Genomic DNA, 14,182 nt, shown 5'->3' on the forward strand with positions numbered 1-14,182 from the left:
ACTGTAACAACCTCTTGAGGTTTTGCAGTTTATTAAGAGCAGACAAAATCCATAAAACAGAAGGCACGTCAAGATTAATTTTAAAAATGACCCCTTCTTGTTGTCTGTAGTGTCAACTACACATACAATTCCCATAAAAAGAACTGAGAAAAGAAAACCAAGACCAGCAATTGCAATGATCTGATACTGTCTAATCTTATGTAAAATTTGTCGTGTTACATAGCTTTTAGAAATAATTTGAGGGGCAATAAGTGTGTGAAAACCTTGTCCAAAATATTTTATTCACCATCCTAAAAGAAAATATTATATAACCTAGCTTTATTCTTAAGTTAATTAATTAAAGTTATTTAAACAATTTTATTTTTTATTAAAACATTAATTAATTAACATTTTAAAATTTATATAAATTAGATTTTTCCAATTTTTTCCCTAGGGGAAAGAAGTCTATGGGTAAATTAGAGAAGACTCTTTTCCCCCCTATTCCCTCCCCCCCGACCTTCATATCTCTGTTCCATAGTGAGTCTGGCTAGCCCTACCATTAAGAACAATGAGGAAGCCATCTCAGGTGGTACATTTAGTGATGGTGGGCCCACCAATAATTAAAAAGTCTATATGTGATAGATATTTCGCTTCACTTCTAATGAGGAAGAGAATACCTTATGGGGCTTTCTATTTTCTTGAGCCAAAATAATTTGACTATCTTCGGGTACTGTGCTCCTTGACATGGATTGGAAACGCTACCATCTGCTATTCCACCTCAGGCAATAAAATGCCTTGTATTCGCTCTGCTAGTGAATAAGTTTACAGCACAAGTTTGCTACATCATCATTTGAACTTTGACTATTAGGAGAGGAGGGTCCTAAACTAAATCCCTGTTTGTCAGAGGGAACTAGCAATCTTTTGATGCTGATGTTAAAAGGAATGATAAACTGAGAGTTGCAGTCCATCAGTTTCTGGAGGACCATGCAGTTCACACTGCTGTATTACAGCAGGGAAGGAAGTTCCAGAATGTACTGTTCTGAAACTATTTGGGATTTATTATTTTTCGCTTTGAATGCATATATGAATTTTCCATATGAAAAGAATGTCACCCCTGTTGAGCATTACAACAAAGACTCACAGTATGTGGCCCTCCATATAGTATAGGACTACAGTTCCCATCATCCCTCACTACTGGCTCTGCTGGCTAGGATTGATAGGTGTTGCAGACCAGCAACAACTGAAGGGCCACTTATTCCCCACCTTTGTATTCTAGATTCAGAAGGAATTTTATAGGTTTTTTGTTCAGCTCACTTGCCACTGAATCACACAGCACTCCTTTTACTATGTCAGTGAAACTCTGAAATTTACAATCTGTTTCATATATGTGTGTTCTAATTCTTTTCATCTTAGTTTCTCATATATATCTTTATACGTAGATTGAGTACCTAAAAGTCTACATACTTCGTAGATGACATTTTACCTCTTAGTTGAAAAAACATTTGCTTTATTATCAACACCTCCATAGTACTGATGAAGCTTTTTGTTCTTTTCTTTTCTTGCAGAGTAAGATTATCATCTTGAGTTTCCGTTCCTAGGCCAGACATCTCAACAGGACTGAACTGACATTGTTGGTGGCTTGAGAATTCAATTTCAAAATATGATATTAAGGAGAAAAATGAAAACTCATTGGACTATTATCAACTGCTTTCTGTGAATAAATCCTGTAAATGTTCTCAGAGAATGTGAACTAATAATCCACCAAGCCAAACTGAATGATTTTTAAAAAATCATGATTTAACAAAAAAACACCTTTAAAATACTTTATGAATATTAAATATTTTTCTCTCTTTCCTATAAATGACTCATACAAGTTTTTAAAATATAAAGACTGAACATCTTTCCAGCAGGTCTCACTAGTGGAATTCCAGAGGAGGTATGTGCATCTATATGTATACCTTTTGTTTTTCATAAGAAAATTGTATCATTCAACATTTGTTGAAAAAAATAAAGCAAATTATAATGTTGATTTTCAACTTTTTCCCCCCTCAAGGAAAAGGTGCCTTGAAATGGCTTTGCAGTTTTCTTAATCAAGTATCAAAGACAAAAAACTGCAGTTTCATTTCAGTAGTCCCACAGTGATACAACATCTGGACTGTCAAGGACTTTCCAGTAAATTGATATGAGAAGAACTTGGTGGTACAAACAGCACATGTCTCAGTATTGTTTGTTTGTTTGTTTACAATTTTCTGTCATTGTATAGTTCTTTCTTACTCTGAAACTTGAGTACAGGTTCTTGATTTGCATCTTCAGGAATAAGAGAGAACACAATACTTTCTAAAATTATGTTCCACGTAATACAGACCTGAATGAGAAACTGGAGGTCTTCTAGTCTAGCTCCTTGCTCACTGTAGGATCTACAATGCAGAGTGCAACTGAGCATCCCTGTAGATAACCATCCAGCCTCTTCCACTGAAGAAAAGTTTACTGCCTCTTGAAGCAGCCTGTTCCACGGTTTTGGAGCTCACACTGTAAAGATGTTTCTCCTGAAACCTGCTATTTCCACCACTGGCTCTAGTCCTTAACAGCAGAGTAATGCGTGGATCGCCTTTACAGTATTGTCAGTTTGGCCAGACAGTTTCATTTATTAGCTCCTTCTACGTGTGCAGGTGATGCTTCACTGTAGAGTAGCCGAGACATTAATCCTGTACATAACTAGTGAGAAGAAAGCCTTAATGAGTTCAATAGGACTTTGTTGTTACTGTGTGCCTTCAAGTTCTTTCCAACTTATGGCGACCCTAAGGTGAACCTATCATGGGATTTTCTCAGCACGATTTGCTCAGAGAAGATTTGCCATTGCTTTCCCCTGAGGCTGAGAGCATGTGACTTGTCCAAGGTCACTCCGTAGGTTTCATGCCTGAGCTGGGATTCGAACCCTGTCCTCCAGAGTCTTAGGGCCTAAACAAACTGCAGAAATTATCCCTCTTGAGATGGATCTTTAACTGAGCTGGTTCAATGCTAGGGAATGCTGGGAACTGTAGTTTTGTGAGACATTTAGCCTTCTCTGTTAGAGAGCTCTGGTGTCACAACAAACTACAGTTCACAAACTTCCCAGCACTGAGCCAGGACAGTTAAAGTGGTTTCAAGGTGGATTATTTCTGCAGTCTCTTTCAGTCCTTAGATAGTTCCTTGTATTTGCTGTATAGAGACAGGATTTACAGGTGTGCAAAATAAAACCCTGTGATAGTGTCGCCAAAAGTCAGAAACAACTTGAAAACACACAAAAACAAGAACAACAAAGTAATATATCTTCCCCACAACTTCATGCCCTTTATTTTCACAGGTTTTTTATTTTTTCATTTCCTGTCAGCTTATTGGTGTGATTTTTACAGGTTTATTTTAGGCTCACTGTTTGGTGCTTCGTACCTTGAAAATATTTGCTCTTGTTTATCAAATAACAATGGTCTGTAATCCTTAAAAGACAATATTTGTCAGAATTTACTGTAATAAAATCTCCTTTGATGACAGGGACAACAACAATATCACCTGCAAAGAAAACCTTCCCTTTGCTGGTCACTGGTAAACTAACTGCCTCTGTAGTTTTATCAAGGTGTTTTGTTGGTCTTGATCTGAAGGGGTTTTGTTTTGTCACACTTTCCACATAAGTGTTAGTCCTTATAGCGTTAGTCCTTTCTATTGGTGCTGTTTAGCAATTTTATTATATTTGCGATTTGGTTTCAGTCGCTGTTAGTGCCTCAAGTAGCATGCAAGCACTAAAAGGATCATATAGAAGGTTTTTCTACAAAATAAATATTCAAATTGCTGCTTTAATGCTAAAAGGCTGGATCCAAAGCTTCCACTGGGAATGCTAGGGACTGAAAGACAAGAATGGTCAATGTAGTTGACATATCAGTTGCTTCAGTTATTATTGATGTTGCTATATATTTGATCATATCCTGCTTTCCTCCCGAAACTGGAATTCAAGACATCTCAAAATAATATTCCTTCAAAGATGCAAATAAAAATATAAGTTTTTAATAAATATTTAATTATTATAAAAGTTTACATAATTTATTATAAAATGCAATTAACAATTTTTAATCATTGTTTTAGCATTTTAAAAATCATTTTAATCTACAAGACTTTTTCAAACAATGTGTTCATTAAAACAAGATTAAACAAATAATATTATAATACTATAAAATAATATTACAATTAGATTTTTTTAAAAAGACAAATTCATCCATTAACTCTGCAAATGCTCAACAGCCCAAATAATATAGTGGAATAGTCACATATGCAAAGTGCATGTTACATTTTTCAAAGGGCACACTTTATGAACTGGTTCTGATCAATGTTTGGAAAGCAACTTTGGCCCATTACAGATCACCCAAAAGGGGCGGTCTTGGGCCGCTGCCGGTAGCAGCGCGGAGGAGTCGCAGCAGCCAAACCACACGACTCCTCCGCGCTGCAAAAAAAGCGCGAAAATTGCGCCCCTTCTGGCAACCCGGAAGAGACGCCGCAAGTGCCAACGCGTGCACTCGCGACATCTCTTCCGGGGCGCGACGTCAGGACGCTGCACGTCCACGACGTCAAAACGGCGGCGCCCATCTGTATAGGGTGCCGCCATTTTGACGCACTCATTACGCGTGATGGCCCGTCTGTAACGCGCCTTTGATTCCCCCCCAAAAAAAAACAACAACCCCAAGACAGATTCCAAATGGGAGGAAATTTGGTAACAATGAGTTTGTGGGACATATTGTTCAAGATTACTCTGTCATTCAACCAGCATGGATACAAAACAAAACAGCCCTAACCCACATCCTCTGCCTGCTCTCAGAACATTGATTCTGAAAAAGGTATTGCCATAGAAATGTGGTTTTTCAAACCATCACTTCTATCCACTTTTTTCCCAGAGGCCCTAAAACCAGTCAGACCAGTCTTCAAATGAGTTGGCTTTTGCCAAAGAACCCTGAAATCAGGAGTTGAACGAAGATGCTGATAAATGCTGGTTATCCCTGAAAAAAATACCCTTGAATGAAGGTTTGGAGCAGTAATCTTAGGAAGGTTACAGACCGCCAAAAAGCAGCGGCCTGCACCCACCCGTTTCCCCGCCGGATCGAGGCCTCAGCAGCCAGAGCGGCAGCTGCTGAGGCCCCGATCCGCCGCTTTCCAGGCCGCAGGTAAGTGGCAAAATGCAGCTTCCCTGCCGCCTGGAAAGGGGTGTCCTTGGGGCTCCAAGCCCCAAGGACACCCCACAATGGCAGAGAGGAGGAGAAAGGGGCCACTTGGCCCCTTTCTCCTCTGCGTCGCTGGGCGCAGCCATCTGAAGGCTGTGCCCAGCGACGCAAAGCCAGGAAGGAGCTCCCAAACGGAGCTCCTTCCAGGGCCATGGAAAGGGCGCACTAGGCGCCCAGGGGCGGCCCCAATACGTCACAACTGCACCGCCTCATATGGAGGCGGTGCGGTCGTGTCGTGATGGCGGCAGCCGTGGGGAATGGCCGCCGCCATTTTCTACGCGCACAGCGCGTACTAGCTTTAGGGGTGTCCGGAAAGGACACCCCTTTCTAACCCTAGTATGCGCTCATCGCGTACTTTAAGGCCCATTTGTAACGGGCCTTAGAGTCCAGACAGACAGGCCAAAATAAAGCTGCTTCATGTCATTTTAGAGGTATGCTGTTTAAATGATGCAAACTTATTCACTAGCAGAGCCAATACAAGGAATGGAGTGCGGATTTGGCACAGCTTCTGGCTTCTTATGATGCGTGTGTCATTTACACAGCATACTTCCAAAGTGACCTGAAGCAGCTTTATTTTGGTCTGTCTGTACAGGCCCTTTGAATGTTAATACAGGCCCAAGTACATGTTTTTGAACTGGACTGTTAGTTCCATCTACTGTAAACCCAACATTTCAATGGCCAAAGATGCATTTCTCTCTAGTTTGTATATAGTACAAGTTGAGTATCCCTTACCTGAAATGTTTGAGACCAGAAGTGTTTTGGATTTGGGGGCGGGGGAGAAATGGATTTTGAAATATTTGCTTAAACATAATGATATATCTTGGAGATGGGACCCAAGACTAAACACGAATTTTATAAATAATATTTTAATGATTTTGTGCATGATACAAAGTTTGTGTACATTGAACAATCAGAAAGGAAAGATGTCACTATCTCAGCCGCCCATGTGGACAATTTTGGCTTTTGAAGGACTTTGGAATTTGGGATTCCAGATAAGGGAGACTGAACCTGTATAGTCAAAACAGCTATATTCTGTTCCATGTTTTTCTGCTACATATTGCAGTGGTTACTAATAGCCTGCTAAGATCAAAAGTAAAATACAGTGACAGCTGGTGGCTTCAATGTCAGTGAATCTGAATCTGCTCCTGGGTTTGGTCTGAAATTTAAAGGCACTATTCAAGGTGCTGAACTTTCATTTCAAAATACATAACACACTATGTCCCTGAATAGCTCTTAAAGTTTGGGCTGGAACCTGGAACAGATTCAACACCTACTGGGATGGAAACCAGCTGCCACTAGACAAAAATAGCAAATGCCATCATTTGACCAATATACCTTTTAAGGTAAAGATTTTCCCTTGACATGAATGTCTAATCCAGGGGTAGGCAACCTGCGGCCCGTGGGATGGATGCGGCCCGGCAAGGCCTTGGAACCGGCTCCAGCCCGGTCCTGCCGCTGATTGCCACCGGGGCCTTTGGCGTCTAACGCGAGGGGCACGGTGGGGCAATTGTCTATAGAAGCCTCAGAAACATGCATTTATCTTAACATTTTTTTAAAAAATCAGCAAATTTTTTCGTGTGTCCTCCATTTTTTATGTAAAAAGTGCCCTCCATTTGAAAATTTTGTCCTACATTTGTCCTGGTTTATTTATTTATTTATTTATTTATTTATTTTAAAAAAATATATTTAATTATTTATTTTTTGGCTTCGGCCCCCCAGTTGTCTGAGGGACAGCAACCCGGCCCCCGGCTCAAAAGGGTTGCCTACCCCTGGTCTAATCATAACCAACTGTAGGAGGTGATGCTCTTTGTTACTAAGCTGAAGAGCCAGCGTTTTCCAAAGACTGCACCAAAAGCAGGTACCTTCCCACTGAAGTGGTACTTATTTATCTTGCATTTGCATGCTTTCAAACTGCTAGGTTTGCAGAAGCTGGGACTAGCTCACTCCTTCATGAGGCACTTGGGCCTCAGCCAGCCAGCCTTCCAACCTTACGATTGTCAGAATTGGTGTCTTAACCACTGAATCATCACGTCCCACATGCCTTTTAGAGACCAATTAAAATGTCAGAAACTAGTGTAAGCCTTCAGGTTCTCCAGAAGTCTTTATCAAGCTGGATGTTCAGGAAAGAATGTGGAAAGAGGAAAAGTTGGGTTCTGAAATGGAGGCCAAACATTGGAGCATTAAGATAGAATGCAGATGACATTGAGCAGATTTACAGTGTCTCATTTAAAAAGCTGAACTCACAGAAGCTTATTCTCAGAGAAGGAATAATAAGAAGGCAGACTTGGGGTGCATCTGCATTGTATAAATAATGCAGTTTGATGCCACTTTATCCTACAAAGTCATGGGATTTGTAGTTTTGGAAAGCACCAACACTTTTTGGCAGCAAAGGCTACCCTTATACTTTTCCAAGGTCAGCTACAAATTCCATGATTTCATAGGATAGAGTCACACCAAAGTGGCGTCAAACTGCATTATTTATACAGCATAGGTGCAGCCTCAATTAGATTTGTTTCCACTAGGTACAAACAAAACAGTTTTACTTCTGGCCAAATGTTGGAGGGAAAGAAAGAGCAGGGACTCCCCTGCCACTTATTATTAAAATTAAAAATCTAATAATTATTTCAATTCAACCCATCTACGAGGTATCACTGGCTAGAGTTTTGTAACATCTGTGATTCAGATGCTATCCAAGAATCCAAGAATTAGTGCAGTATCATTGGAGAATGTGGCATGTTCAAAGTGCAATTCCCCACCAGTCTAAATGTGAGATCTAGAAGTATTATTGTTTTTATTATTTATTTATTTATATCCAGCCTTCCTCCCAGTATAGGGACTCAAGGTGGCTATAGGGACTCAAGGCATTAGAAGTATTACTACTACTGCTATTACTACTACAACTACATCCCAACCCTAAGACTCAAGGCAGCTTGCAAAAGTTAAAATAGGTACAGATAACAAGTTTGCATCATACAAAACTTAAAATATAATTGAACTATCAATAGGATTATAAACAATAAAAAGTATAGTCATTAGAAAAAAATATATAGACAAGATAGCATGTTACATAGTCCCGCAAAACTGAGTGTCATCAAAACTTTAAAAACATATGCAGGTTTTATAGGAATTTCGAATTCTTAATCCAAAAATGACTTCCTTCACATACAGTTTTTTCATAACTTGCTTTCACATTTCTATGCTGTATTATGTGACTGATTGAAATGATCTGTGAAGAATTATCCTGCAGAGAGTAAGAAAGAGGTTAAAGTAATCCCATAGATTTTCAGAACGCTTTAATTTGCTGATATTGTTAAAATGCTTCTGATGTTGCGCAGTGCGTGAGGTAACACGTCAACGTTTGGCACCAGATTTTCCACCTCCGTGACTGTACTCAGCAGCTTGTGAGCTGGAGAAACACCTCTCCCTTTCTCAATGAGCAAAGAGACACTGTAAACTTTTCTCAGATGAGGCTTTTATTCTTAGAGGTTCCACTGTGTACAACAATATATACCTCAACACCATCCACCATCCACACTAGTAACAACCCACTCTGACGTAAAATACTCGTCACTACTCTAGCAAAGTCTCCATGAGGCCTACTAGGCCTTGGCTCTCCCTCTGGCGTCACAAAGGATCCAGCCACCCTTCTGTGTGGCTTTTTAGACTGGCAGCACTCAACAGTACTTTACAGCACTTGTTGACTATCTTTTTGATGTCACTTCTATTTAAATGCCTAATCATTATGGTTCACAGTAACCCTTTTATGCCTGGCTACTATTAAAACCCACATTGTACATTTCCCTTGTGACTCTATATCCCAACAGATATGAAGCACAAAAATCTGTTCCAAAGCACTAAAAGAAATCGCACTGGAAGATCAGCATCCCCAGTTAAAGTTGAGCAACCGCTAAATTGATAAAAATACTGAATTTGAGAAAGAACTGTACAAGGCGCAAAATTTTTATTTTATTTTTTCAATTTCAGCATCAAAAATTCATTAAAAGCAGCTTGTTGTTGTGTGCCTTCAAGTCATTTCCGACTTATGGTGACCCTATAATGGGATTTTCTTGGCAAGAATTGTTCAGAGTGGGTTTGCCTTTGCTTGTTCGGAGGCTGAAACAATGTGACTTGCCCAAAATCACTAAGTGGACTTCGATGTCCGAGAGGCATTTGAACTCTCTGGTCTCCATGATCATAGTTCAATGCTCAAACCACAATACCACGCTGCCTCTCAAAAAGGCTAAAATATTAGGGGGTTGTTTTTCATTGCAAGCAAGTGAAAGGCCTTTTCACCATGAACAATCAGTTGAAAGACTTAATTCTCTGCCTTAGGCAGAGAACTGAATATCTTAGTCCTCTGTGAGGAGGTTAAGACAGTATTAGCATCACTACTAGACCTAAATAATGCCTAGCTGCACTTGGTAAGAAGAGTCAGTAGAATCCAAAGTAGGTAGGACTTCAAAGTGGGTGCATGGAAGGAATGGAACCCTATTAAGAATTTGCACGGCTATGTTCACACTGTGGATGATTATCTTTATGTAGTCAACAACAGAACACATTCCTGCTCTGATGAGCATTATAAAAGATAAAACTGTGAAGCAAAAGGTTAAGAAACGCAAAAGGGACTGAGGTTTCTGTGGAGAGACATCAAGACTTCTGCCTTTAACATGCTGCCTTATTGCAGTTTTTGGGGAAACCTGTGAATTTTGTATTTTATTTATTTAATGCAAAAATAAAAGCAAAAAACAGAACATGTTTCTAGTGCTCATGACAAAGAAAAACATGAAATTGTGTGGACAGAGGGAATCTTGTGAATACCATTAATGAACTATTCCTTTTCAGTTTATGGTCTACACCAGCCTTTTCTAAACATGTTTTCCTCCAGATGTTCCCCCCCCCCCCAGCAGTTCAGTATAATCTAGTACTTCTTTATTGATCCAATATTACTGGTCCCGGTCATGTTTCTGTACCTACTGTTTTCCCAGTGTTCCTTCTTCACAACCCTTCTCCAAACGAAAGCTGGATCAAAACTGGAACAAAATAGAGAACAAAATATTTCAATGAGACACATACTTCCATATATTTTATGTGCTTTATTTCAGATGCAACCTGTGCCTGTAGTGAGTTACAAAATGTAGGAGGTCTTTTTTAAACTGTAGGCTTTTTTAATCCCCCGAGGCCTTGGTATCTTTTTTTAAACGAAAGGCCAATTGCTTAGTGCTGTTCTTACTCTTTCGTTCTTTCAGCTGTGGTTATGCATGACCTTTATATGAACCAAGATGAAGCAGAACTTTCAAACAAAACACTGCCTGCTGACAATACTGAAAGCTGAACTGATTCACCATCTTCTTAAGAAAAACTAAGTTTAAAGAAAGCTAAGTTATCCCATAGTGCATTTCTCCACATGCTGATGGCAGAAGCCATTTCCCCATAAATTCTGCTACCTGTATAGAGCTGAAAGATTTGCACGTATCTATGGCCCCATACACTCAGGCCAAAATAAAGCTGCTTTGGGACACTTTGGAGGTTTGCTGTTTAAATGTTGCATGTGTCCTAAGAGTCTGAAAGATGTGCCAAAGCCACAATCCAATCTTGAGCATTGAGCTTGAGCACAGCTTTGGCGCAGCTTCCAGACTCTTAGGATGCATGCAACATTTAAACAGCATACCTCCAAAGTGACCCAAAGCAGCTTTATTTTGGAAGTCTGTATGGGGCCTAAGTTATCCCTAAATCAGTATGTTGCTTTGATTTAAATTTTTTTTTTTTACATATATAGATCCATTTTTGGTGATACAGATTTCTAATACTCTGTTATGTCTGTAGACATTTATTAATTTTTGCTATTTTATTGCTTAGCAGCTGATACAGTTATAACTTATGCATATCTTACATGGAAGACTACATGGGCAGAAACGAGCCAGTTAGTTGTCAGTCAGACAACTATCACTATTTGAAATAGCAAGAGCATTGTTTTAGATACACACACATTCTACAAAAGTATTATATTTTTTTGGAGAACCAGCATGGTGTAGTGGATTGCGTGTTGAATCAATGTCTGGGGAATAGGGTTCGACTACCTGTTCCGCCATGAAAAATTCACTGGATGACCATGGGCAACTTGCAGTCTCTCAGCCTCAGAGGATGGTAATAGCAAACCCTATCTGAAGAAACTTGCCAAGAAAACCATGTGATAGGTGATTAACTTTAGGGTCACCATAAATCGGAAAGAACATAAAGGCAAACAACAGGCACACATTGCATTTTTAGGCGTCGTGGGTGGAAGTGTTAGGTTTCAAATTAAGCTTTTGTTGCCTTGGCAAGTTTAAATTTTCTGGAACAGGATCAGTGGCTCATATATGACTGGAATATAGGCATTTACATAATAAATTTATGGAAGGAATGGGCAAAAGACAAATTGAGATCCACTGGTAGATCTCTTGGCTGCTTACAGTATACCAACAAGGATTTCTGGATGGCAACAGTAAAATCAAAAATCTTTTTTCTCTCTTCTAAATTAGGCTGCAGAATGTCAAAGCCAGGGCTGGAGAGGAAGTCCTCAAACAGTTTTTAGGGTGAAAGTCTTTCCGAGAACTCTAATTGTGCTGTCCAATTCCTGACCAGGACATCCAAAACCGGTATTTATTACCGTTTTAAACTCATGCAGTGTATCCAGCTGTTGAATTTCTTTCAGCATTTAATTCCACAGTCAAGGCAACCAAAGAAAATGTCTTCTGGGTAACAGCTGCCACCCTTTGGCTGACCAGAATAAATGTCCCCCAGATTGACCTCATAGGTAATCTGGACCCAAACCATATAAGGTTTGAAAGGTAACAATTTACACTTCAAACCTACCGGAAAACTAATAGGCAGCCAGTGGAGTGATTGTACTATTGGTGTAATATGATTACTGCTAGAGTTTCCAGTAACTAATCTGTCTGCCATGATTTGAACTAACTGATATTTCTGAACTTACAACAGAGGTAAACCAATGTACAGCAGGTTGCAGAAGTCCAGCCTTGAAGTTACCAGCATAGGCACTACCATCTTGAGATCTTCCCACTCAAGGAAGAAGCAAAGCTGGCATAATAGCCAAAGCTGATGGTAAGCATTCCAGGCCATCACTTATATCTGGAGTGTCTTTCAAAGCAACAGACCCAGAAGCACCCTGCAAACTGCACTCCATCCAGGACTGGTTGAGACATCTCCAAACCCAGGTTAGGTTAGGACCCTTGACTGCAAGCACCTCTGTCTTCATTCATTTTCAGTTTGTTTTTCCTCATCCAACCTGTTACCTTCTTCAGTTATTCATTCAGAGGAGTCACGCTAACCTTAGCCAAGGCTATTTTGAAGGCATGGGAAAATATATTTGGGTGTCATCAGCATAGTGATAGCACCCCACTCATTGTCACTGGATGATATCTCCCAGTCGTTTTATGTACATATTAAACAGCACTGGGGATAAAATAGCACCTTCATAGCAGCTTCTTTTTCCTTTCCTTTCCTTTCCTTTCCTTTCCTTTCCTTTCCTTTCCTTTCCTTTAGGAATAGCTGTTCCCAGATATCATCATCTGAAAGGTAGAATAGAAACCACTGAAGCACAGTGCCCTCAATTCCCAAATCTCTCAAGTGTTTCAGAAGGATACCAGGGTCAATGGTGTTGAAAGCTACCAAGAGATCCAGTGGCGCAGTGGTTAAATGCCTGTACTGCAGCCACTCACTCACAAACCATAAGGTTGTGAGTTCAATACCAGCCAAGGGATCAAGCTCAAGTCAGGCTTGCATCTTTCTGAGTCCCCAGATTGTTGGGGGCAATTAGCTTACACTTTGTAAAGCGCTTAGGTAGTACTGATAAGTGGTATAGAAATGTACTTGCTATTCCTCTATTGTATTGGTCTATTGTATTGTATCTTGAACAATACAATTTACTAAGGTGTCCATAGAGGTCTCAGCTCCATGTTGTGCTCTGAAACAGGTTTTAAATGGTTCTAGAAAATCTGTATCATCTAAGACCACCTGGAATTGAAAGGCGTACAGTTGAAAGATGCCAGTTATGTTGGATGGAAGAAGCCTTTCTCTGTTGTGGTGTCCCAATTATGGAATGTCCTGCCTTTGGAGGTCCAATTGACACCAATATTGCCATCATTCCACCACCAAGTGAAGACATGGCTGTTCATTAAAGGCTTTGGGGGCCCAATTGTTTTATACAACCTCTCACATGTACATGGTTTTACAGCACTTTAAGCTATTTTAACCAGTTTCAATCTCTATTTAACTTGTTAAATTATTAAATATATATTTTAGCCTTTAAAAATCATTTCATTTTTACACCATTTAAATTATTCAGGTTGGTTTTATTGTATACCATCCTGAGATACTCAGATCTTCAGATATAAATGTTTTAATTAATAAATAAAGAACACTCTGAACATGTTCATATGCACTGTTGTTAAGTCAAACACTGCATGTTTCAGCCCTGCTTGTTGGATAGTGGGAAGCAACTGGCATGTAATGTCATGATGCTTAAGTACCTCTACATTTGGTCAGTAGACTATAAAATCTTTCCAAAACAGAAACAGGCCAGTCTTTATTTTTAAATGAATTAAACTTAATAGCCTTTTCCATGTTCTTCAAATCTGGTTCTATTTAAATATTCAAAGCTTTCCATACTTGTCTCATTCAAATCACCCCATCCATCTTTGTGAAACTCCCTGATCGTGTAGGAAGGGAAATAGTGGTGATTCTTTGAAAAATGCACACACACCTCCCCTACTGCAATGCCTTTTTTCCGCATCCAAGTATGCTGTGCAGGCGTAGGATGTGGGTTGAGGGCTGTTTCATTCTGTATGTGAGCCAAATGAAAGGCAACAATATCTTGAACAATACTTGCCACAATCTAGCTGCCGGCGAGGTTCTTCCAATTCACCAATCTTCTTTCTTTTTTGTACTCAAAGTCATTTCCCATG

At 39.7% G+C, this 14,182-nt stretch overlaps 1 protein-coding gene across 3 annotated transcripts in view; it reads left to right on the top strand.

Annotated features, from left to right (window-relative positions):
* Window positions 1–2,008, top strand: part of RPAP2 (RNA polymerase II associated protein 2) — a 67,449-nt gene extending 65,441 nt beyond the window's left edge. For all 3 annotated transcript variants that reach the window (XM_089515607.1, XM_089515608.1, XM_089515610.1), the window contains one exon: window positions 1,545–2,008. In XM_089515607.1, the coding sequence (XP_089371733.1) occupies window positions 1,545–1,549 (5 nt within the window). In that variant the 3' untranslated portion in view covers window positions 1,550–2,008. The remainder of the gene's footprint in view (window positions 1–1,544) is intronic.
* The last annotated feature ends 12,174 nt before the right edge of the window (window positions 2,009–14,182 follow it).

Source organism: Sceloporus occidentalis, unplaced genomic scaffold (genome assembly GCF_023333645.1).
Source record: "Sceloporus occidentalis isolate IW3139 unplaced genomic scaffold, rSceOcc1.0.p SCAF_3, whole genome shotgun sequence".
Taxonomy (NCBI): domain Eukaryota; kingdom Metazoa; phylum Chordata; class Lepidosauria; order Squamata; family Phrynosomatidae; genus Sceloporus; species Sceloporus occidentalis.